The 24,520-nt window shown below is 34.6% G+C and overlaps 1 protein-coding gene across 1 annotated transcript in view; it reads left to right on the plus strand.

Moving 5' to 3' along the window:
* Positions 1–24,520, plus strand: part of CFAP54 (cilia and flagella associated protein 54) — a 118,676-nt gene that overhangs the window by 52,969 nt on the left and 41,187 nt on the right. The window contains exons 28-46 of the mRNA XM_027815404.2: positions 36–179; positions 1,474–1,570; positions 4,533–4,622; positions 5,550–5,676; positions 6,570–6,681; positions 7,640–7,788; positions 9,385–9,615; positions 10,065–10,201; positions 11,902–12,080; positions 12,770–12,997; positions 13,200–13,423; positions 13,520–13,655; positions 14,365–14,479; positions 15,515–15,667; positions 16,176–16,373; positions 17,302–17,389; positions 17,809–18,015; positions 19,814–19,880; positions 22,059–22,241. Coding sequence (XP_027671205.2) covers positions 36–179; positions 1,474–1,570; positions 4,533–4,622; positions 5,550–5,676; positions 6,570–6,681; positions 7,640–7,788; positions 9,385–9,615; positions 10,065–10,201; positions 11,902–12,080; positions 12,770–12,997; positions 13,200–13,423; positions 13,520–13,655; positions 14,365–14,479; positions 15,515–15,667; positions 16,176–16,373; positions 17,302–17,389; positions 17,809–18,015; positions 19,814–19,880; positions 22,059–22,241 — 2,865 coding nt within the window. The remainder of the gene's footprint in view (positions 1–35; positions 180–1,473; positions 1,571–4,532; positions 4,623–5,549; positions 5,677–6,569; positions 6,682–7,639; positions 7,789–9,384; positions 9,616–10,064; positions 10,202–11,901; positions 12,081–12,769; positions 12,998–13,199; positions 13,424–13,519; positions 13,656–14,364; positions 14,480–15,514; positions 15,668–16,175; positions 16,374–17,301; positions 17,390–17,808; positions 18,016–19,813; positions 19,881–22,058; positions 22,242–24,520) is intronic.

The raw sequence follows: 24,520 nt of genomic DNA on the forward strand, positions 1-24,520 counted from the left end.
ATGTAAAAAATATATAACAAATGATTCTTTAATAGGTACTACGTTCATGGAAAGAATATGAACTAGCAGTAATTATTGTTAACTATGGGAAAAAACTGTTGAATTCCTCAACAACCACCTCACCCTGCCTGTCAGGAGCTATGAAAACTGAAGAAACACACACTAATAAAGGAGTTAAAGTAATTGCTTTGATTTTTACTTTTTCTTTTCTCTGAATACTGTATTGTATTATTTTGAAGACTACATTTAACTGCTTGTTTTACAAGTGATGGTATGGGCTAAGAGTGTCTTTGTAGAATAAGAGTTCCCAAAGTACAGTAGCCGTCTTTGTTAAGACCAGTTGCAGATTGCTGTGGGTACAGGGTCTCATCTTGTTGAACTGGAGAGGGGTTAGCAGTTCAGAGCTATGAGAATCCTGCAGATACTTATACAAGCATCCTTAACTGATCTTCATATATAGTTTCGAGGAATGCTTTATTAGACTGAAAAGATAATTCAATATATTAGTAAAGAAGAGAAAAAATATCCTTAATAATGTAGAAACTTAGCCTTTCATTTTGTGTAGCATCTGCTTGACACTGAGTCATAAGAGAATAAATTGGTACTGAAAAATATTTCTCAATGGAAGAACTGTCAACCTCAATTGCAAAGAGGTGCAGCAGGTTTTCTGCTGAGGATTTCCTGCAACTTAGAATTAGTAAAGTGTTGGTTCTCCATACCTTTCTGTCTTTTTTCTTTCAATGATTTTAGAAAAGATTTTACTGGAGAGGAAATTCGAAAAAGAATTAAGAAAGTAGGAATAACGACAGAGAAAGGAAGCACTGTGAGCGTGAAACTGAGATATATTAGAGGGACAAAACGTCAGTCAGCTTACAGGGAAAGGTTTCTGTAAGAAAATTTGTAGGACACTGATAGGATCCAGGACAAAATTTCCTCCATTGTTCATTGCTGAGTTTGTGTTAACTGCTCCCAGGTTCATGCCAAAAAAGAGAAAGAAATATAAGATCATAGGAACAATATAGCATCTTGAGCAAAGTAGGGCTGACTGAAAATTTTATTTCCGCTGAAGTGAAAAAAATCCACCTTTCTTTCCAGAGGAATATTTTGATTTCTGTAGGCAATAAATAATCTATGAAAGATAATTTTTGTGGAAAACAACATATTTTGTCAAACATTCTGTTCAAATACGTTGTTGTAGGAGCATGTGGGACTTCCCTAAAAATTTATTGGTGGCAGAGCAACTCCACTCACTCCCTTGGAGATCAGTCAAGACTGAACCATGGCCAGGTTTTTGATGCTGTACTAAAAAATGTATGAACATCAATTCTATTTCTCTTGAAAAGAAAAATAAGACAATATTGATGAAATTATCAGATAGATTTAGAAGACTTGGGATCTAACCCATAGGCCACTATTGACCTGCTGGTTTTAGGTAAAAGCTAAGTTTTCGTAACTATCTATTGGATATTTCAGACCACTTCTGCAAAGACATCCCATTTAGCTGCAGTGGCAAAAGCAACGGAAAATCTAAGTGCTCTTGAATCAAATCTCCTCAGACTGACAAAACCAGGTGGGTATACTATTAAAACACTTTTTATCTTTTTCTATGGAATTTTCTATGGTTTATTTATTATTAATTACCTAAGAAGTACTTTTATTTCACATACCTCCCATGATAAATCAACTAAAATAATAATGTCAGTGATCTTATTTATACTGTAGTGATGTGTATAATGACTTTTATTAATCTTTTTTATCATTTCCATGAAAATACTGATTCCTTCTTAGAAAGGAACAGTATTTTGCGCTATTCTATGAATATATAAGTTCTCCCAATCTGTGTAAATTTGGTTCCTAAATCACAAAATGCAGTGGCAAAGACCAGTGTCCATTTATCACTTGTCTTACTATTCTACCAGTGCTGGTAGTAATGACCACTGCAGGAAATTTTAGTGCAGAAAAGGCTTCCTGAATGAAGTTAACAGAAATTGTCCTTTTTGTGTAGGAATTCCATGTATACTAGCATTTAACTACCTTGGAACTCAGGAATGGATACATCAACTCTAAAATATCTTAGAGTCTGGATTAAGCACAAGAATTTTCAGGCTAATGTTTCTGCCAAAGTTAGATGAATTAATAAGTAGGATTTATAAAGGAAATTAGATTAGAACTTAAAACACAGAACCACTCCTGATGTTTTTTTCCATTATATTTCCATTATATTTACACGGCATCTTGTAATCCTTGGACCCTGGATAGAATCGTAGAATAATTTAGTTTGGAAGGCATTTCTGGAAGGCATTTATTTCAGCCACCTGCTCAAACAGGTACAGTTAGATCAGGTTGCTCTAGGACTTTTCCAGTCAAGTTTTGAATCTCTCTGAAGAAACTTTTTGCTATGGGCAACCTGTTCCAACAGTTACAACCCTTACGGTTTAAAAGTTTTTCTTTATATCTCTTTGGAAATTTCTGATTTCCAGCTTGTGTCTATTGCCTCTTGTGCTATCAGTGAGGACAGTCTCCACATTCTGTATTCATCCTATTAGGTAGGTGTGGACTCCTCTTAGCCTTCTCAAGACTGAAAAAAACCAATTCTCTCAGCCTCTTCTTGCTTTGTCAGGCGCTCTAGCTCCTTACCATCTTGGTGGTCCTTCACTGTACTTACTCCAGTATGTCAGTGTCCAAAACCAAACACAGTAACCTAGATGTGGTCTCACAAGTGCCAAATAGAGAGGAATAGTCACTTCCCTTAACCTGCTGGCTATGCTGTTTCTAATACAAACCAGTTTGAATTGGTCTTTGCTGCAAGGGCATGCTTCTGACTCATGTTCTAGTTATTGTCCATCATCTCTGTATATGCATTTGTCTTAAAAGAGAAAGCATTTCTGTAATAAATAGGATAAAAAGTGATGCAAAAATTCCATTGGTCTGTGTACTAATACTTCGTTTTTTGCTGCTGACACTGATGCCTACATTCCTGCAGAACAAGTTACAGAATGAATGAATTCTGTAAGTTAATTGAAAATTAAATTGATTACTTAATAAAATGATGTTCCATTCTTACTTAATAGAAAGTTAAATTAATGGGTTCACCAGTTAGAGAAAAACACATTTTCAGTAATTGGCAAATACTTGATGTCTGAAGTCTGCTCTGTTGCTGAAATAGCATATTCATCAATAAGTTTCAGGATACAAAGTGAAGGGAAATCTTTTGTTGAGCCATACAAAATAAATAATAAGTCTTACAGCTGTCCTTACAAATATGTATAAGGGGTTTAGGACAATGTGCACACCTGTAGGGCATGCTGTTAAAAATATTTTGGAAAAAAAATATTGTCATAGCAAATCCTTGAAAGTAGATCAACACTTAGCATTCCATTGATGATATTGTATGAGAAAAATGGAAGAGCTGAATCTGCCCCTTTCATAAGAAACTGAGAAAACCAAAATATTTCATACACAGTACAATTTGAACTCTGAAATTTCAGATGTTTTCCCGTAAAAAATTTTTGGGAGGTATTATTCTTTGTGAAAATGCTTATTTGAAGCAATACATTTTTTAACTTGTCAAAGATGAGAGAGTACTAATAAAGGGTGTGACTCGTCCGAAAAAGAAAATACATCCCCCCCCCCCCCCCCGCCTTGTCCTGGTGGCTGTCCTATTTAATTGGACATTATTTGCATTCAACAGATTTCAACTGACTGCTGCCTCTGGAGGATGTTGCTATTGATCCACTATCGCAGCTGGTTGTTCCAGAGTGCATTTTTAACCTTGCTTTTTTCATGGACTAGCTGCATTGATCTTTCTCAACCACAAAACTTGCTTAAGCACAAAATTTGTGGGTCATGTTTCTTTATTAAGGCAAAATAGCAACTAGCACGTCACATTGTTCTGCTGCTCATCAACTGGTAACGCCGTTGTGTTTAACTCTCAGAAGCCTGAATGCAAGTTGTTGTTCTCCTATGTATTATATATACTAGTTATATTTATATATTGTGTGTATTATTTACACCTATATCTAATATATTACTTATAGATTATAAATACATTTGTATGCATATATTTATATAAATATTTGGGTGAAGAGAAAAAATTTCCTTTGTCTACTTATGCTATCCATATGCCGAGCGTGTATTTAAGCATTAGTCACCAGTAGCATCATGTGTTTTGTTCATGCTGTATAGCTTTAAATACATTTTTGGACATGTCCTTACTGCACATCCTCCTCCACAGATAATTTTTATGGACCTTTGTTAGACCTCTGATGAACTCCAGACATCCTGCTCATTACTCTAGCAGCTGGTAGTTCATCAGTCACATCCATAAGCTCTTCATGTTTTAAGTGGCACAGCTACTTAAGTTAGAAGAAAAGAGCAAGCTTTTGAATTTCTTTCTGGTTGACAGTGAGAGATCTAAAAGAAAACTCTGTGCTAAAGGCTTTTTCTAGTCTTCAGTTACGATTCCAGGTAGAGGTTCTATTTGTACACTGTCACTGCCTGTCATAATGTTTTTGATTTGGTTATTGATGTAGCTCATGGATTAGAGCTTACAGGACAGGAAGATCCTTTGTTCCTCTACCCTGTAATTTCATGTTGGACACCAAACAGTGCTTATCGAGAAGGTAGGATAATTATTTTTTATTTTAATGTAAAGGCTTCTTTACTTCACAATGTTTCCAGTAAAGCCATCTACTACTTATTTGGAATAAGCTCTTGGAAAATTTCTCTTCATTTTGTTCATGAATATGTTTGTGTTGAATGTTCTTTTAAATTGAGGTACCCCATTTCCATGTTAAATTATGTTACTGAAAGAATTCATGGAAGTCTGAGTACACCTGCGTTTTTGAAATAGGATTTAAGATTCGTTATGTGGCCTTTGCCGCTGCCTTATATTTTTTTTTAATGCTGGTATTCAAAATAACAATGGAGCCTAGCCTGTAAAATTAGTATAGCTTTCAGATAGGGTAAATACTTTATTTATTTCTTGATGGTAAAAAATTACAAAGACAGCCAAACAGTAAAAGCAGTTTGCAAGCAATTAAAAAGCTGCCTAAAATCTAGACATCACAGCTCCACTGCTGCAATGAGAACTGTGATTTTGTACAGTAATATGACTGTCACTGAGAAGAGCAACCCAAGTGAATAGGATGCTTTATTTATACTTGCTTTATTGTTTTTTTCAGGATTTTCCAGCATGTGGAAAAACAGGCATGTTGAATATTGTTATAAAATATTTTTTCACTATATACTGCATAATACAGAAATAGTTCCAAAATTGTTTTCTCAGTCCTTAGAATGTTTGTCATTCTAGGAGTGTAAATAGAGTGAGTTTGTGATTCTGTATGCCTGGTCACAAGAAGTATTTAACAACTGTTATTGTATATTGTGACCTATCTGATTTTAGTATCAGCATACCTTGCCTTCATCAGCATGCAACATGACATAGATATATGCTTTGAGACATACATAGCTATAATTATAGCTGAATTCAGAAACCTGTTGCAGCATAATTACAAAAACTGTGTTAATTATCTGTTATTTTATTGCAGTGATGAAATTCAGAAAGAAATCACGATTTCTTGAGTTCTTTGTTCAAGTTTTGCACAAAATCCTGAATGAAGAGAAGTTTCAATGTGTTCTGGAATGGGCAAGCAATGTGCAAGTTTACTTGAAAAGGTATAGTTATTACTCATTTATATTATTACTATTATAGCAGTAGTGAAAAACTACTACTTAGATTTACCAGTGTCACAGTTACAGCACAAACTAAATTTTACCTGGTAGCAGACCCATCTGGAGCCGTTCTGATGGCTCCTAGTCTGCAGAAGTTCCATGAACAGAGGGTTATATAGCTACAGAAAATATTGTATTGTGACCTCATTACACAAGGAGGGTTCTTCCTCAGCTCTGTCTGTTCAAAACTCCTACCCCATTAGCCTACCATTAGCCATTCCCAGGATTTTCCTTTTCACAGACACCACTTGGTAATGTGGCCATTTGGGGGATAACTTAGAGTATGTTGGGTTAAATGAAAAGCAAACTCATCAGGGCCTACTGTAGTGTCTAAAAAAATTTCTGTACTTAAAAGGTAAGTGGAATCAAATGGTAGATACTTACCTAAAAGGATCCCAAAGAAATTTAACTACAACTTTGTTAAAAATGCACACCAATATTTCTAAAATTTGAAATGCAAATAATCAATGAAGAGAAGGTATATTATAGGGAACAGGAACTGCTGTTACAAAACACCAAAAAATTGGACATGGAAAAGTTCTTTGCAGAATTCCATAGTAGAATTTGGGTAACGAAGCAAACTGTTTTGTTTTACTAGGAGTTAGGAAGGTGAGAGGGTTGTTACCTATAAATTCAGATTTCTGTAATAAACCTTGAAAGCGAGCACTTCCTTATTGTCTGAAGGAGAAGTAGGACAGAAAACTTGCTGTATTTAAAACTCCTAATGAAATAGGAATTGCATGTGCTATACCTGTTCCTAACGATAACCCGTTAGCTATGAAAGGAGTTTAACATGATGATGATGATGATGTTTTTAAGATCATGTTTTTTGTCAGGAGGAACAACCACCTTCTCTCTATCAATGGAATTTCAACAGAAGAAGCAAGTTCTCCCACTCTGCCAGAAGGCATGGATAGATACACTATAGGAGTTATGGAATTTCAGAAAGTGAGTTTTATTTTTAAGGAGTTATGTATGTCTTTACTAGGCAGCAATACTGTAAGCACAAAAGTAAATTTTTAAAAGCTGTCTCATAAAACCTTCAGCTAGAGATATGCGTAATTACAAAAATCTGAGGTACAAATTCTAGTCTTCAGCTCACCTCTGCACTCCTGATACCAGGAAGAAAAGTTGATCTGGGATTTATCTGGAAGGCCAACAATTGTGAGGAATTTAAGATGAGTCAGAGTAATGCATCAGTGAAATCAATGAAAGCTTGCCTTTCATCAGCTACCTTTAAAAAACCCCAGTAAGTTAGTAGGAAATGCCTTGGGTACCATCACATTAAGAAAAGGATATCAGTTCAGGCATTTTTTACAGTATGTTGTACTTACACTTTTTCATGAGTAGCTGTTCATTATTAAGTCCTTGTGCAGATATTTTAATTGCACAATAAAGACTTTTCGTTCAGAATTCTTTTAAAATATTTTTTTTCTTTTTTTGGAAAGCAAGTATAATAAGGATTTGTATTGTTTTGGAGGAAGAGTTTTCTCCCTTATAACCCTCTAGTAATGTTGCAATACTGCTAGCATCTGAGATAGATTAGGGAAAGGGTTTTCTGTCTCAGTTTTTGTATTGCAAAGTTCTACTTTTTGTAATAATAGGAAAAGAACTATCATTATTTTTGAGATGAAAAACACTGGTATATGAAAGAAAATATTTGGGGACCTGACTGACTTCTTAGTGTCAGTCACTTGATACATACCTTCAAAAAGACTGTAAAGCTTTCTGGAATATTAAATATTTCATTTGCTGTCTTATTTTGACAAACAGTTCCAGAATTTATTTTCTGTTCTGTTCTGTTCCTGCATAACCCAAACTGCTGTATACCTCAAGTAATTAATAATGTAGGTATAAAGAAGTATTTGAAGTATATTTAAGATTTTAACGGAAGATTTTTTTAAAGAATACAGAGACGTCACTTTTAAAGGAACCAGAGGCATCAGCTTTGAAGAAAACAAGAAAAGAAGCCTTGAGTCCTATTCGAAAAAGACAGACTCTTAGACAGTATTTAATGAAACATCCAAACATAATGCAGTCTCCAGAAGCACAAAGGTATATGAACATAAATTGTCAGATTCATATACAGGACAAAAGTATTTTAACTGAAATTTAGTTTATTTAATATTAAGTATTTTGAAGTGTATTGTAAAACTTTTTTCTATCAGAGGGATGAATTTGTGGACAGTCCATTTACGTTTTTTACTGGTTTTGTTTGGTATAAAATTGGCTTCCACTCAAGAGATCATAATCTGTCTCATATTTATTTAAGAAAAAAACTGTTGATGATTTTGAAGACTTTGTATTAATAATCCAAGACTGTATTTCAGTTGTGTTAGCTTGAGCATTCATTGTGGTGGAAAAGCTGTTAATCTGTATACTATAATGCTTTTCACACTGTGTTGAGGAGCTTGGTTGTTAGAAATGAATAAAGAATGTTTATTTGTTCTTGATGTTCAGGTAGTTTCAGAGTGATTTTTGTCATCCTTTTGCTAGTCTTCTTGGATTATCTGTTCTGTAGCTTTCAAAAAACTGTTTCTTGATGAAAACAAATGAAAATTCATTCACCTCTTCTTTTGGCAAATATTTCTATATATTTGGTTAAGTCAGTAATAATGGTACCTTCCAACCTAAAAGAATTTTTAGTACTTATTACCTGGTACTTTGGTCACTTATGCTTCCAGCAGTTAGCAAGTAAAAAACTAGAAATATCTGAATATAAGCAATCACATAACTGAATCTGGAAGTGTTTTAAATAAAGAAAGTAAGAAAAGTCTTCTATACACTATCATCTAAATATTTATCTGAACCATCCCATTTTTGACTTCAACAGAACCCCCCACACACACCTTACCATGATTTTCATGGCTTTCAGTGGGGCTGTTTAACTTATCCTGGGCTTTTTGCTTTTTTGGCTACTCTTTTGTATCTTACATAATAATATTGCAGCATAATGTAATCAACATTGTATGTGGTATACTGTTCTGCCCATATTTTAAAGTTGAGAAACAGGCAGAATAACAATTTATATCGATAAAGGAATCAGTTTAAAGTTTATAAAAAAGAAAAAAAGATACTTGATTTGACTACAGCATTGTATGTGCTAGGTAATTCAGAATTGTTTGATCTGGCAGAGAAACATAGAAAAACTCTATGGCTGGAAATTAAAACCAGGCATGCAAATTTGAAATGAAATGTTTTCTTCACACTGAGGATGATTAGCTACCAAAACACAGCAATAAAAAGGATGATTGAAATTTACAGTATAATAGTAAACCCTCCATCTCCTGAACAGACTGTGTGAACCACATTGTATTCACTATAATAATCTGTTTGGATGATTCAGGTACAAATAACATCAAGCACAGAGCTAAGCTTTTTATAAGTACTAAGACAAATACCTTATGGAAGTGCATAAAATATAAGATAGGATTTAGTGTGTATTAAGTGTACATAAAGAGGGAAAGCACAATTGCTTTTCTTGACTGCAGCAAAAATCCTTTTGGTTGAAATGTGTAATGTGCTTCTGAGTTAATAAAAGTATGTGGTTATGCAATGGGATATTTCTGTGTATCTTTCCCATGATTTTCTTTTCTAGAGCTTCAATAAAACACAATTTCATTTTTTGCTACTGCATATATTTTGGTTTAGGAAATACAAGGAAAAGTTGCAAAAAGTAGCTCGTCACACCTTGGTGGTACTGCTGAAACCAATTGTGAGTAGTTACTTAAACCGAAAGAAGTTTCATCACATGTGTCTTGAAGAAATGCCCTGGAGGTCTCAGATGAATATCTATCTGGCAGTTGCACACTACAACTTACTTAAAAAGAAACTGAATGAGCAATATAACATTGGAATTTGTGGTTCACAGTATCTGGACAGGTATATCTTATTGCATTATCAGTGATTGCTATCAATATAGATTATTCTGTTATTGCCATTAATGCAAACAGACCTGAATTACAGTATCATCAGTCAATTTGTCATATGAACAGTTCAGCTTCCAAATGCAAATTGGTTTACTATGTAACAAGTTTTGCTTTCCATCAAATGACTGGTGACATGCATATTTGTGGTTGCTCATTGACTGGTCAGATGAAACCTCTGAAATAGAATATATTATGCTATTTTTTGTTTCCTTATAACTTTTGGCTATACTTCATTATTTCTGATTCCTAATACTTCATTATTTGTGCTTCCTAAAGCTGCTGGAAAGTAATCAAAACTCACGTTTGAGAAAATTAATTTTGTGTGCATATATATCAAAGTTTTTTTTATTATGATATCTGGGGTTTTTTTTGTGCTTTCTTCCTTTTTCTCCCATTCTGCAGTTACAATATTTTGGATCCTGAAATATTCTCATTAAATAATTCTGGCACTGTAGTGGTGAGAGAAGCCATAGAGAATAACATGAGAACACCAACACCACCTATCCTTAAAAAGTCAGGAGTGACTGAAAAACAAAATTGTAAGAACTTTTAATGAGTGTACAACTGGAATCAGTTTCAACTTTAACCTTCTCTTAAATTCTGTCTTGACCTCCACCATTAGTTCTCCACATCACCTTTGAAAAAATACTCATGCCAATTTAAAGAGATGTTTCTGGATTTCATTAAGTGTATCTGTATTTTTTCTTTTTGGCATATGTAATATAAAAGAAGTCATAGTCAATAATGGGGCATTTATACTAACTCTGAACAGTGTTTACTGTATTGATAAATATGTTACTTCTAATCAATTGGTTATTCTTTATCCTATACTTTAGTAACAATTTTATAAATTCTAATGAATTAGTGATACAGCTTTTGGTTTGCAGAAGCCATGCTACTAGACCTATTAAATTGATAATATTGCAGATTATTTTAAATGCAATGATAATTTTAATCAGTTTCTGTGGTTGTTAATTGGTCTCTAGTTTCATATAGATTTCCTAACAGGTCAATAATTACCTGGATGGTTCTGTAAGTCTTTCTTAAAATTATGGACTGAAGTTTATTATCATCTTTCAAATCTGAAGTAGAATAATTTAGGTTTCCATCTCTACTGCTTGCTCCTTAGGGTTTTCCTGTGGCAGAGCCTACCTCAGGTTCAATTTTTTATTTTCTACCACTTTTACTTCAATTCTCTGTCTTTCACATTTGACTGTTCTATTATCCTAGCTATTTTCCCTAACATCCTTTGAGGTTTCAGCACAAGCCAAAAGGCTCCTGTTTGTAAGTAACTGTGAAATATAGGACTTTGATTACCTCAGATGTTGGTGATAACATAGAAGTCAACGCAAAGGAGTCTGCCTAGCCACCATAAGTTCAAGAAGACATCACAAGCCTGGTCTTTTCAACAGCACTTCAGGGAACTTTCTTGCCATACCTGACTATGATTTCATGTAGGATTTCCTTAGGTAGGAATCTGCCATCCTCTTTGCCTCTTCCAAGGAGCTGTAACAAAAACTAGCAGTTGAAGTCATTCATTCTCTTTGCAACAGCTTACTTTTAGTTATAATAAAAGTAAGCTTAGTTATACTCTTGATGCTTACAAGTCACTGAAACTTGTTGAAAACTGGTGAGAATACTGTTTACTACCTCCTAGTCTTTGCAGCAATTCTGAATGAATGAGTGAATTTCATGAAGTGTGCAGTTTGCTATAGAGTTCAAATACCGTTTAGCTTGAAATTAGCTTAGCTGAGATACTACTGTATCCTACAAGCTTGAATCTTTGTGTTTTCCTTGGAGGATATTTGGTATTGAATAAAATAATGAAGCAATTCTACACATACCACATAATTTGTCAGGTATCTTCCCTTCTTCCTAACTTCTCCTTTTAAAAGGCCTCGGTTTCAGAAATGTTCTTGGGAGCTTGCTACATGGTGATTTCTTTCTAAAACTTAACTTCTTATGAGGCTGTATTTTGGCTTTGAGGCTGGAAACTATTTAGTACACATTGTTATCTTGCTCAAACTTTTTTTTATCCCTGCTTCTTCCAACGCTTGAGTAAAAGCATCTTATATTTTAAATATCATAGTCTTATAAATAAGATAACCTTAACATTGGCATTTCCTAACATTTAAGTATTTAGCTGCCACAGGAAAATCCTAGCTGGCTGATAACATTATCTTCCTTATTTTTACGAGAATGTTAACTGATTTTTAACCAGTGAACTTTTTGTCTTCAGGTACAGATAAATCTGAGCACAGCATTAAACTGAGTGGAACACATACTCCTCAAACTCAAACAGCAAATGATACAGAAATATCCATCTCTCATTCACCCAAAGAATACAACCAGTTTCTGTCAAATACAATTTTATTAGAGCATTTTACAGAAATCTTTTTGCATTTAAGAAGAGCAGTGGTAAGATACACTTTCTTATTAACATTTTATTTATTACTAAGCATTGCTTTACAATACTTCCTACTTTCTACATTAAAAAAAACACACTTCAGAAATGTCAGGAAAACTTCAGTGGGGAATAAGCAATGATTTCTTATCTTCTGCAAATTGTCTGAGTACAATGTATGAAATGTCAGGGATATCACCTATCATAATGTATACTTCTATCAAAGATGTATTAGTTTATAAAGATTATTATTTTTCATTTAGCCTTTGTAACTTTCCTTCTCATGTTTGTTAAATCTTTCTAAAAATACTTGCACGCTCACCTTTCCATTTACAGGTCTTAGTGAATGACTCGGTAGTATAAACAAGGGGACCAGTGATTAAAAGGAAATACAGACTGACTTCTCTTCCCATAAATCCTTCTAAACCCAAGTAAATCCACATAAGTGGTGTGAATTAATTTTTATTTCTTATTCTCACACCAAAAGCAACAATTAAATTCAATTATAAATTAGTGCTTCTATGTAAACTTCCAAATCAAAGTTCTGTAATGCTTTATAGAAATTTAAATACTGAATGATCTGTTATTAAGGATGATCTATAGACTGTAATTTTGAAACCTTACTTAAGCTTTGCAAGAAAAGAATGAAGCTTTTAGTTTCTGTATTTCTGAAGTATAATTATATTTTGAATGGTATGCATAGGTTCTTGCTCACCGTGGTGGCCACTGGACATTGCTTCAAAATGCTTGTCGAGAACTTTGGAACTATACTCAAGAATTACAATTGGTTGCTAACCATTCACATTCTCATATGGATATATTTCCCATTACTATGAGTTTGCTTAGAAACACTATCTGGTTGCCATTTTATTTGGCATCAGACATGATCATTGATATGATAACTGAACTACAAGCAAGCAGGTCTCTTAAGGTAAAATTTATTTCTATTAAGACAGTATACTCTTTATTATCACATAGGTAGTTTTCTTTCTCTTGCATTGTATTCTGATATGTTCAAGTTATTCTCTGTAATAATTTTTTAGTACTTTACCGTATTTTCTAATCTTTATAAGTTGATTTGTCCTAAAAACAAGTTTGAAAATAACAGGTAGAATAATGTTTCTTCACTGTAGACTGTGGAACCTGAAGGAGACTTCTGCATTCCCAGTTGTTTAGGAGGTATTATGGATGAGAATGGTGGTTCTAATCTCCATCCACAGTCTCCCCTGGATGATGTGAATGTGGTTGACTTGAAATGGATATGTAATCTGATTCTTAAAACAATAGAATTGTTATATCAAATGAAGAAGTGGGAAGCACTGGTGCACATAGCTGTACAATTTAACATATTTACACAGTAAGTTACACCAACTCTAATATAAACTAAAAAGCAACGTTATATAGTTAAATAGACTGTTATTTTTCTTAATTACTATACTTTGCTTTTTTTCAGTGAGAGGTACACAGAGCAAGTGAGTCCGCTGCTGGTATATGCTCAGAGGAAGCTGCTGGAAAGGATACAGCAATTCAGTGGCCCAGAAAGCCATGAATCTCATTTCATGAAATATCTGTCTGATAATGCACATAAGGTGAACCATAGATTTCTTATTTGGGCACTGACTCTTAATGTGAACTAAATATGGAGAAGTACCTTCACTGATTAATTTAATATGATTTTTTATAATGTTCACAAATATTAAATTATAATAAATTAATGAACATGATTGATTGAAGTGCATGAAAAGGCTTATATGACATGATTCCAGCAGTGGCAGAGGTCTGCACTTGATGACTCAGAGAAAATTTCTTCCATGCATAATGTACCGATTCCATACTATGATCCTAAATCTAATTCATGTTAGTTCTTTTTGCTGCTCTTTTAACCTGAAAACATTTATTTGGATATTGTGCAATCTTTGCAATTAATTAAAATTAAATGCAAAGACATTGCTTTGTTTCTGCATTGGAACACTGCTCCTACTGACAGGTTCTTTGCAAGCTGCATTTATCCAGACAAAGAAAGGTGGAATATTTGCTGAACATCAACGAGTTGCTCATGATTATGGCAAATACCAAATAAGATATGAGTTTAATTCATTAACAACTAAACAGTTATATATTTTATCCAATATTTAGGTGTTGTGAATGTTTCACCTCTTACTGACAGTGGTACTTGTGTCTTAGTAAATCACTCCTCTTATGTTTTGTTCTATGACTGAGTATTTAGATACTTTAAGCACCAAACATTGATATTTCTGAATAGTTGCCAATTATCATGAAACAAAACTTGCTTTTTAGATGAGTTGCAGAAACTACATAGGGCAGAAATTACAGCTGCCTGTTGCCCATTCTGCTAGTGAACGGATTTTTCCTGGATGCTTTTTCTATCCTGAGATGAGAAATGATTATACAGGTCAGAACACATTTCAGTCTTGTGAGTTCTCTTTTTCCCTCATATCTTTTTCTTCTTTTCAAACAGGATATTTCTTTGTTTTCCTCCTTATCATAGGTCTGCCACTGCTTCTATAATCTGTTTCTTTTAATAGAAACTCAGGTTTGGCTTCAGATTATTATTCTTGATATTTTGGATGGAAATTAATGTTTTCAAGACCTTTCCAAATATATTCAGGCTGTATCTGAAAGCAGAGAAAAGCAGTTGTCATGCACCTGCCAGGTGACCTACAGTGTGTTGAGTGAGCGTGGTGGTCTTGGTCCAGTTTTCCATTGGTATTGTTGGGTGTTCAGCAATATACCCTGAAGTTAATGTGAGCCTGCACTGTTATCGATAGAATCAACGGAAAAACTGAACTATAAATTGACAAAACACCTCTTTTACCCACAGTTGTTGATCTTATCAGTCAGGATTAAAATGTTATAGTCTTTAATGGAAGTTTGTTAATCACAGTTCTTCATATCACAGATGTCAATGTATTGCACACAAAGCTTTGTGTTGAATTCAGCTGAGGAAAGTTATTAAACAATAAATAACACTGTATGTAAGAAGAGTAGATAGTATTATGCAGTATTTTTACTATTTTTTTATAATTTTAAAATACTTTTGCTATTATTACTACTATTATTACAGTAATTGTAGTAAATAGGATCAGCAGTTGTAGTAAAAAAATTGTTTCAAGACTTCAGATACTGGAATTCAGAGCAGAGAGCTGAGCTGAGGCATTCCCAGGGCAGATGGAATTCAGGGGATATAGATGTCACATGATAACTAAAATGTAACACTGGAAAAGATATAAATGCTCAGAAGTGATCCTGCTGGTTAATATTTTTTCTTTAATGCATAATCCAATAGGATGCAAAGGTGATTACATTAATATACTTTAGTTTTAAAGTTATGAAATTATTAAAAAGTATGTTTTGCAAGGTGATTTACAAAAAATATATATATTTATGTAATGCAAAATTATTCTCCATAATTATGAATTCTTTTTAGATTGTAGTCAAGCGAAAGCCCTAGTTTATGTACCTCTTGATGTGAATAATGCACTGAAATGTTTCAGAGAAACTCTACAAAAATGTAAATATCACAGCAGAGCACTGAGACACAGCAGAAAACTACTTTCATTATTTCTTGCAAGCACACAAGGTGAGTTATTTATCGTAGTTTTTCTCACTTAATAAAGTGTATATGCAGTCAAAATAGTGAAGAGTGAAAGGAATATAATTTTAAATTCAAATTTTAGTGATTATTGACAATTAGAAAAAACATAGAATATGAAGTTATAGATGAAGTTCTGTACTCTAAGCCTGTTTCCCTATGATTTCTCTCTTGCGATGAAATGATACATTTTTTTTCATGCAGCTGTGTCAATTGTCTGCAGCCAAACCTCTGTCAAAGGACTGACTGGCAGATATTCAAGAGTTTATTTTCTCTGACAGAGCACGTATTTTCATTTGGTTGTACTGACCAGTGAGTTTTGTCCAGTGAGTTTAATTGGGAGACACAAAGACAGAATCATAGTATAGGAAACCAGATAAGAATAGGGTCCACAGGAATTCTATGTTTGAGTAATGTGGTGTGGAAATATTTGTGGTGCTGGAAAATAGTATAATGCTTTTCCAAACTGATCATATAAATCACTTTTCTGGTCTAGAAAATGCTGGAAGAGCAATTGGCCGTCATACTTCTTCAAACAGAAGGCTGGAATTTACTGTCGGAGCTGAACTGATACTTCTACCAACACCACGTGATCTTTCTCAAGAAAAATTCAGTTTCTCCAGTATGGTTGAGAGTAAACCGATACCACAGTCACAGCTTTCAGTAGTTATCTCTTCCTATGAACAAACAATTGGTAATTTTTTCATAAATTTCTGTTTACAGCTAAGATGTAATATCATTCTGCCTATCATATATGTTTATTTCAGTGTTATTTTCCTCCATCAGACAGCTATAATTGTCTGAAAGCTGGTTTCCAGAAACACACACCCTTCTTTCTGTTGATTCAGAAAATCTGCTTTAGATCCTAAACAAGCCACTGGTTGGTTCATAACCTCTACAGTTATCTCATCTTATGAAAAAGCATTACTTCAGTGGTGGTGCACTGATTATTCCCAAATTAAAATTCTGCTGTAGTGTTTAGCAGATTCATTTTAGTTCCATGATAGGTTTTTTTTCCCTAGAAAACAGACCTTTTGGATTCTGTGCATTTGAATATAAGACCTAGTTGCTTGGCTTCCATCTTACATTCTAATATGGCTTTAATACAGTAATACAGATGTATTAATATGTATGTAGTAATACAGTATTAATACAGCTGAGCACTACTACCTGTTTTTGCTGTATGATGAAATAGGTGAGGTGCAGCAGGTCAACAGATGGGATAACTTGTTTTATTTGAACTAAGGGATCCAGAAATGAGCTCAGGACAGTGCTACTGTGCTGTATGCAGCCAGTGCTGTTTAGCAGGGCCAATGGCCTGCTTCCCAGTTTATCTCTTGAAGAGGAAGAAATTTGAGAGGTCTGAAAACACAAAAATACAAAAGCTTAGGTAAACAGCTCCATAAATATATCCTACTCTTGTTTTTAAAGTTAGTAGAAATAAGAAATTGTACATTTGAAGGTAAAATGTAAAAGCCTAATAAATCTTTCAAAAATATGAATGCATTGAATTACATGTTGATGCAGGTCTACTTCTCATGCAAAATTTGTTCAAGATTTTTTCACTGATTTAATGGTGTTACAATATTTTTTTTCTAATCTGCTAAAAAAATGAATAACAGGAATCCTTGAAATAAACAACCAAAGAGACCTCAAGGCTCAGGCTCTACATGAACTTGGAAATCTTCACTTTTATGCTGGAAACAAAAGGTACCTAGTTATTGGACTAAAAAAGGGCATTGTTTCATTTTCTAATTGGCATTCATATACCCTCCAGCTGTCTTGTAAGTTCTTGTGCTGTCCTCAAGTCCACACAACCTTTCATCTAACTCACTATTAGCTATATTTTGAGACTTTTTTTCAGGATTTTTTTTTTTCTTAGCTAGCTAATTGCAATTAAGCAAATTAATTAAGCATCTCTATGTGTTTTTAAGAAGTAATATCTATTGCTATCTCAATAAGTCTGTTGACCAGGAATGGTATCTTTCTGTGTTGTAGAAACTGTATTTCAGTTTTTGACCTAATCAGAATTACTTGTATCTCAGGCAATAAGGTAAAATGAAGCGAGTCTTATCTTCCACTTTGGAAAATGTCAGCAATATGATGAGAACATTTTTTATGTGTTACAGAGCTGCTTTTAAATATTGGTGTCAAGCCCTTGATGAAACACTCAACACTGCCGATGCTCTTAACAACTGGCAAGAGTTAGATTTTCCAAAAAATGCTACAGACTGCTTTGCAGTTGGAAGATCAACCGATATTAGTCAGAAATTTCTTTCTCAGGCTGGAGTTTGGGGATGTTTACACGCAGCAGTCTTAGTGGCTAAGATAGCTCAGTAAGTATTTTATCTGTATTTGCATTTCTTTCATATTTTAAAAAAATTGCTCATCTAGGACATTAGACAACTTGAAATTAAATGAAAATACTAATGAGTTGCTATAAAAAAGACTCATCAAAACCAGAGGAATTTTTCCTTTCAGGAAGAAAGTTGTTCTTTTGGAGAATATTGTTTGTTCCCTTTTCTTGAGTGCTCATCTTTGATAATAATTGCAGCTGTATATTATATGAAGAGATCATTGAGATAAAACAAAATGATAAAAAGTCATAAGCACAAGGATTTTACATCATATTGATTTTCAATTGAAATATCATATCTTCCAAGTCATTGCACGTATTAAATATTAATGTATCTTGAGGGCAGATTTACTGCCTAAAGTACTCATTTTCTGGTGAATTACAACTAAATGAAATTTGAATTACTGTATTAAAGTCTACCATCAATAAATATTTCTGTCCAGTACTCCTTGACTGCTGGTAAAATACTATGGATGTAATTCTGAGCTGTTCCTCAATGTATTGTACCATATAAAAAAGTACAAAATGTAAAGTTTAGAAATATCTAAGCCAGCTCTAAATGACCTTGGAAGCATTATACCCATGAAAGGGCAGAGATTCATCTGAGTAAACTGTCTTACCTGAGAAACAGGTCATATTAATAACACTGTAAAGTACCTGTAAACCAAGGTAGCTTTGAAAGTATTAGCATGGCTATTTCAGGATGAAATGGTATTGCCACACTCTGAATTGGCACCCAAGAGGAAAAGATGAGTTGAAGATGATTCTAAACCAAATTCTGAGCTGTGGTGCATTTTTGGGTCCAATTAGGCAAGACAGAATCCCTAGCTGTTTACAGATGCTTGTGGCACATATTTACTGCACTGCATACGATTCCTTTACTGCTAATATGCCCATTTCAAATCCCTCCAAGTCCAGGGATCTGGAGGGAGCTATCCTCTCAGCTTCTCCCTCAGGCAGATCTCTTCTATTCAGACCTGACTTGGGTCAAACAGAGTTTAAAGGAAGATGTTAAACATCTTTCCCTTGAGTTGCTCTTTCTAGAGTGACTTTGTCTCAGATGAAAGGATTCGAATACTTTCATTATATTGTTGTATATTATATATTATATATATATAATATAATATATACTATATATATATTATAGTTGTATAACGGTAGAAATAATTGTGACTCGACTGAAGTGGGTCTGATATTAATTGGGATGGGAGCAGCTTGCAGGGTGAGTCTTGAAAAATATAATCAATTACTGTCGCTGTACCTTGCAAAATTCAAGCCCCTAATTTTTTCCTTGATCTTTAATCTGTATTAAAGATTTCTAATATTGTAGATCAGATAATTACCCTGCTAACAGGGTGGTTTAAAGCTCTGATAAGGTACTGTGTGTGATTAATTTAATCTAGCTAGACATCTACTATGTGAAAGTCCACGTGAGCTACTTATCTTAGGCTTCCTTTATGGAAAGAAATACACTTCAAGGCGTGAGTTGCTTGACTTGCTTTTTCTAGTTTTGTATGAGATGAATTTTGCACTTAGATTGCCTGTTTCCCTCCTTTAACTTTAAAGAGTATCCAGAGAACTCCCTTTGTCTAGATATGTCTTTGGTCAAATGCTCCTTACTTCACATGGCATGGCTGAGCACCTATCTACAGAACAGGCAGCTCTTTTCCAATACGGAAAACATCTAGATTGTGTTAATATCATTGTTATGCTAGATTAATTTTTTTTTTTTTGAATAATTTATATTGATGGGCACATTCATATGTGTTGTACTTTAGGTATATAACAACATCAAAGATGAGATTAAGAACTAAATACTGCTGTTTTTCTGCTGTGCTTTTTAAGGTAAGAATAAAATTTCAGTTAGAATTCATGAAGTTGAAAAATTTATTCTAAAATCTAAATCTTAATAAGCCTCTATTAAAATATTTTCATTTTGATTGTGAAGGAAAACTGGAGATCAGACATAGTTGACAGTTTATGCGGATTAGATGAGATGTTTTTATTCTCTGTTTTTTAACAGTGTTCCTGTATTATAGCCTAAAAATTATCACTTCAATAAGAGTCTACTGTCTCAGAGAAATAATGAAATACTGAAAAGTGAAGATGGCTGAAATATTTGGCAGTCCAATATATTTTCCTTCTCTTGAAGTGTTCTGCTCAGGAAGAGCTGGATGGAATCGATAGCCGAGTTCTCTCTGTCAGATCTGTACAGAGTCTTCACAGTTTGTCATAAATTTTCAACCAGGAGAACAGACTTAAGAGAAGAAATTTTAAAATCTCTTTTAGCATTTAAAGATACTGGTTTGTAACACTAAAATCTCAGCTCTGTTAGAAGTTTGCTCTAAAATAGAGGATAGTCAAAATGATTCAATTTCATTTGCAAAGAAAATTATATCACTAAAATTAAGTTTGCAAATTTTCAGAAACCAAGTATAGAGGAAAAAAGGGTTTCAGTTCACTTCTAAAAGGAAGTTTTAAGATACCAGTAACAAAAGTGATATAGGAAGGAGAACTGCAAGTATTCTGCCAGTCATACTGCGCTCGGATCAATGCTTACTCAGCTGCTTATCAGTGCAGCATCGCAGCATCAGGAAGTTGGTTGGCTTCTTCCAAAACAAACCCATGCCACTTTGTAATGTCTTGTACCAGCCTTGATTGTGACTGTGTGACCTATGCTAGACCACATTTAAAACCTTGTTAAGTTCAGCAAAGGGAGAACAAGTTGAAGAACCAGAGGTAAAGGAGAATTTTGACTAGCTTCTAGCACTGTAATTGCTGGTAGTACAAAGCTGAACAATTTTGATTCCTCCATTTGAGAGAAATAGTAGTAATCATTTGTTCCAGTTGTATAACGGTAGAAATAATTGGGACTCGACTGAAGTGATATTAATTGGGATGGGAGCAGCTTGCAGGGTGAATCTTGAAAAATATAATCAATTACTGTCGCTGTACCTTGCGAAATTCAAGCCCATAATTTGTTCCTTGATTTGGAAAGCTTTTATAACTTTATTTAAATTCCACCTCTGGTACCACCTTTGGCTTTAGGCTTGTTAATATCTCAGATCTGGGTATGTAAATTCATATTTCTCTAGCATATCATTGCTACTTCCAACAAGAGAAACAATAGGGAAGGAATATCTGATATCAGAGACAATGTTAGCACTCCTCCCTTTTTAAAGGAGGAACATTTAAGTTACTTCCTGAAAGTTCACATCAGTTTTAAGTTATATGGTTTAAGCTACACTAGCTGACCTAGTTAAAGGCGGAACTAGGGTGGGACTAGCTTTTAACAGGCTTTAAAATCAGCAACTCTCCCAGAAACCAAAGCTGAGGTGGTGGTGGGGCAAGGACTTAAGGCTAAGTAAAATCCAAATACCTTACTTTGTGGGGAAAAGAAAAAGATTTTTCTTCTCATGGCAGATATTTTCCATGAAACATTTGGACTGGCGAAGAAATGTTTGAATGCATCCCCAGAAACATGTATTTTTCTTATGCATTTTCCTTGATTATGGAGATGTTTGAATAAATGATTAAGTTCTTTCTGTCTGCTGATCAAAAGCTTATCCTAAGATTAATCTGAGAAATCTTTGTAAGAACCCCTAGTGCTTTATTAGTTTTTTTCTAGTGTTTCCAGAGATTTATTTGGTATGCTTTGACCTGGAATCTGAGACAAATTCCATTGACTTTTTAGGAAGATTTTTCACTAACAGGGGAGTAGTTGCTGAGGAATCTTTCATGATTATTTTTGTACACCTAGATAAGTTTTTCTCTTTTGCTTGTTTTGTAAAATGCTGTCCTTAGACTATTTGCAGCCTGTTTTTTTTTCCTCCATCAAGTTCACACATAAAGCATTTTCTCTAAAAAGATTTTTCATGGTTTTGTCTAGAAACAACTGGGTACTTAACATATTGGCTGAGTTTCCTTTATGAAGTCATTGTGAGTCTCAAGGGTTTGAGTTTTATAGTGTTTCACTAATGCCTGTACATCTTTTCACTAGTTCATTATTATTATTACTTTCAGACCCTGTTCAGAGCTTCTCTTCCACATCCGACATCTGACTGTGACTTTGCACAATATGAAACAAATATGCTTGTTCCTGGTATTGACTTGTTCTCTGATCGCTACAGAGCTGATATCTCTACTGTAGTTGCAAGCCTGAACTTCCTTATGTTTGAATTACATTGTGCAAAACAAAATTTAATAGTAAGTATTATTTTTATACTCTGGAAATCAATTTTGAGATATCAAGTCTTATTTTTGTGTGTGGGTGTACTTGCAAGATACCTCAGAAGCTCTAGCAAAATGTCACAGCACTCTCAAAACTAGCCTGCTGCAACAAGATCTTTTACCATCACATATCAAGTTAACTTCAATAAGTAGTTAGTATGCCTTGCCCTAGCACGGCCACCAATCCCCTACAAGGTTTCTAGGGTCCATCTACTATCTGTGCTGTTTACTTCATACTCTCCAGGCCAGTCCCTCTGCTGCCTTCTCCTTGTCTATTCTCATCCAAGGCACACCCTCTCTCCTCACTCTGTTTCTTCTAGGTCTCTCTTCATTGACTGCTCCTCTTCCATACCCCTTACAGCTATTTAACTACTTAGCAGGAACCAGCCACAGCTGCACCTTATCCACATCAGCCAACTCACTGCCCCTGAAGCCAGCCCACAGCTGTATGTTATCAATGTTAATTAACCCACCTTCATTCCTCTACAGCAAAATACCTATGTAATTAGGTTCTGTGACACTGGGACAGAGGCAAAGCATAGCTTGCTGCTTACAATTTTTAGTTTATATAGGGTACTTGTTTATTCAGGAAGATGATAATATGTGGTCCACTTAGTTTAGGCGTTTCAGAGGGAATTTTCTATACCTACAGTTGGAAGTGCACTGTACTGAGAATTACTTTAAATGCAGTATGTCCATAATGCTTTCAGTAATACTTTTTTTTGGGTTTGTTTTTTTTTTCCCCCACATTCAGTAAGTAAAATCCCTTCTGTCTTTCTTCTTCTCATGTTCTCTTATTCCTCTGTGTGGAGCATTTTTACAGCTTCTCTCTTATGTTGGCCATGTGTTTTTTTCCTCCATTTAATGACTGACCACTTCCACTTTAATCCAACTTCTTTCAAAGGTGCAGTGCTGTACATGGGAATAAATAGATTGAATTGTTTACTAGTACTCAAAAAGGTGCAGTTCTATCTCTCTTTGGTCCTGTATGCTCTAACAGATTTTCATGTCAGGTGATTATTGTATACTTAAATAAAACAGCTTTCAGCATGACAGAGAACACCTCAGCAGATAGTTGTCTCTGCTTTAATGAGTTCCATAAGAAATTCCATTTAAGAATCCTCTTATGGAAAAGTCCTGCAAGTGGCAGTAGGGAGGGGAAAAGGTCATGTGGGTGGCAGCAGGGGAGTAAGCAAGGGTTAGTACAGGGGTCCTCAAACTGCAGCCCACGGGTCGGATACAGCCCCCCAGGGTCCTCAATCCGGCCCCCGGTATTTACAGAACCCCCCTGCCGGGGGCTGGGGAGGGAAAGCAAGCAGCTGCAGATGACTGCCTGCCTCTGCATCCGCGTGCTGGCCCCCTGGTTAAAAAGTTTGAGGACGCCTGGGTTAGTGGGTAGAGATGGAAGAGGACTTAGAGAGGACAAGGCAGTGAGGTGTTACCCCTTTTTGTCAGCAAGCTGTTTATTGGATTAATTTCATCTGGAACTTCAGGCTAGTGTCTGTCTTACCTACTGCTGTTGCTTCTTCCCATCCTGCATTACAGGAGTTCACTTTGTTGCTAAGCATTGTCTAGCTGCCCTCACTAGGAGAGATCAAATAAGATCAAGGAGCAGACAGTTACCTGGTGGCAGAGACACTTAATTTAACTGCTTGCTTCACATGGGCGTGCACATTTTTGATTCTTTCTACGCTTTTACTAGCAGGATATAGATCCAGGTCATAGATCATCATCAAAGCAATTGCAGTTTCAGCAGGATAAGAACTTCATTTCTACTGAATGCTTAATGTGTGGGAGTGTTTTCCATGGTGGGCACTAAGTTGATTTGACACTTAAACCAAAATATATCAAGATTCAAGTTTTATTAAAAATAAGACCTAAAAGACTAATTTTGTTGAACTACTTCAAATATCTGTTGGAAACAATATGGGTACAATTAAAACATTTACCTCAAGCATTTGTAATCCAAATTCAGAAGTATTAAGCTACTTTATGAAAACTAAAAGTGCATTTGACAAAAAAGTAACAATGTTGCTAACATTTTGCAAGCTCAGGGAGATTTTAAAGTGAAGAAAAATGTAAAAACTGAACAGTAATTAAATTTTGGAAATTCTTTCATTTTCAATAAAGAAATATATGTTAGGAAAGAATCTACTTTTTCTGAAATACTGTGTAATAATACAGTGTTTGTATACTTTACTAGAACTCAGTTTCAAAATTTGTTGTGCTAGTTGCCCCTACAAAAACTTCTGTTT

The sequence above is a fragment of the Falco cherrug genome, chromosome 5 (genome assembly GCF_023634085.1).
Source record: "Falco cherrug isolate bFalChe1 chromosome 5, bFalChe1.pri, whole genome shotgun sequence".
Taxonomy (NCBI): Eukaryota; Metazoa; Chordata; class Aves; order Falconiformes; family Falconidae; genus Falco; species Falco cherrug.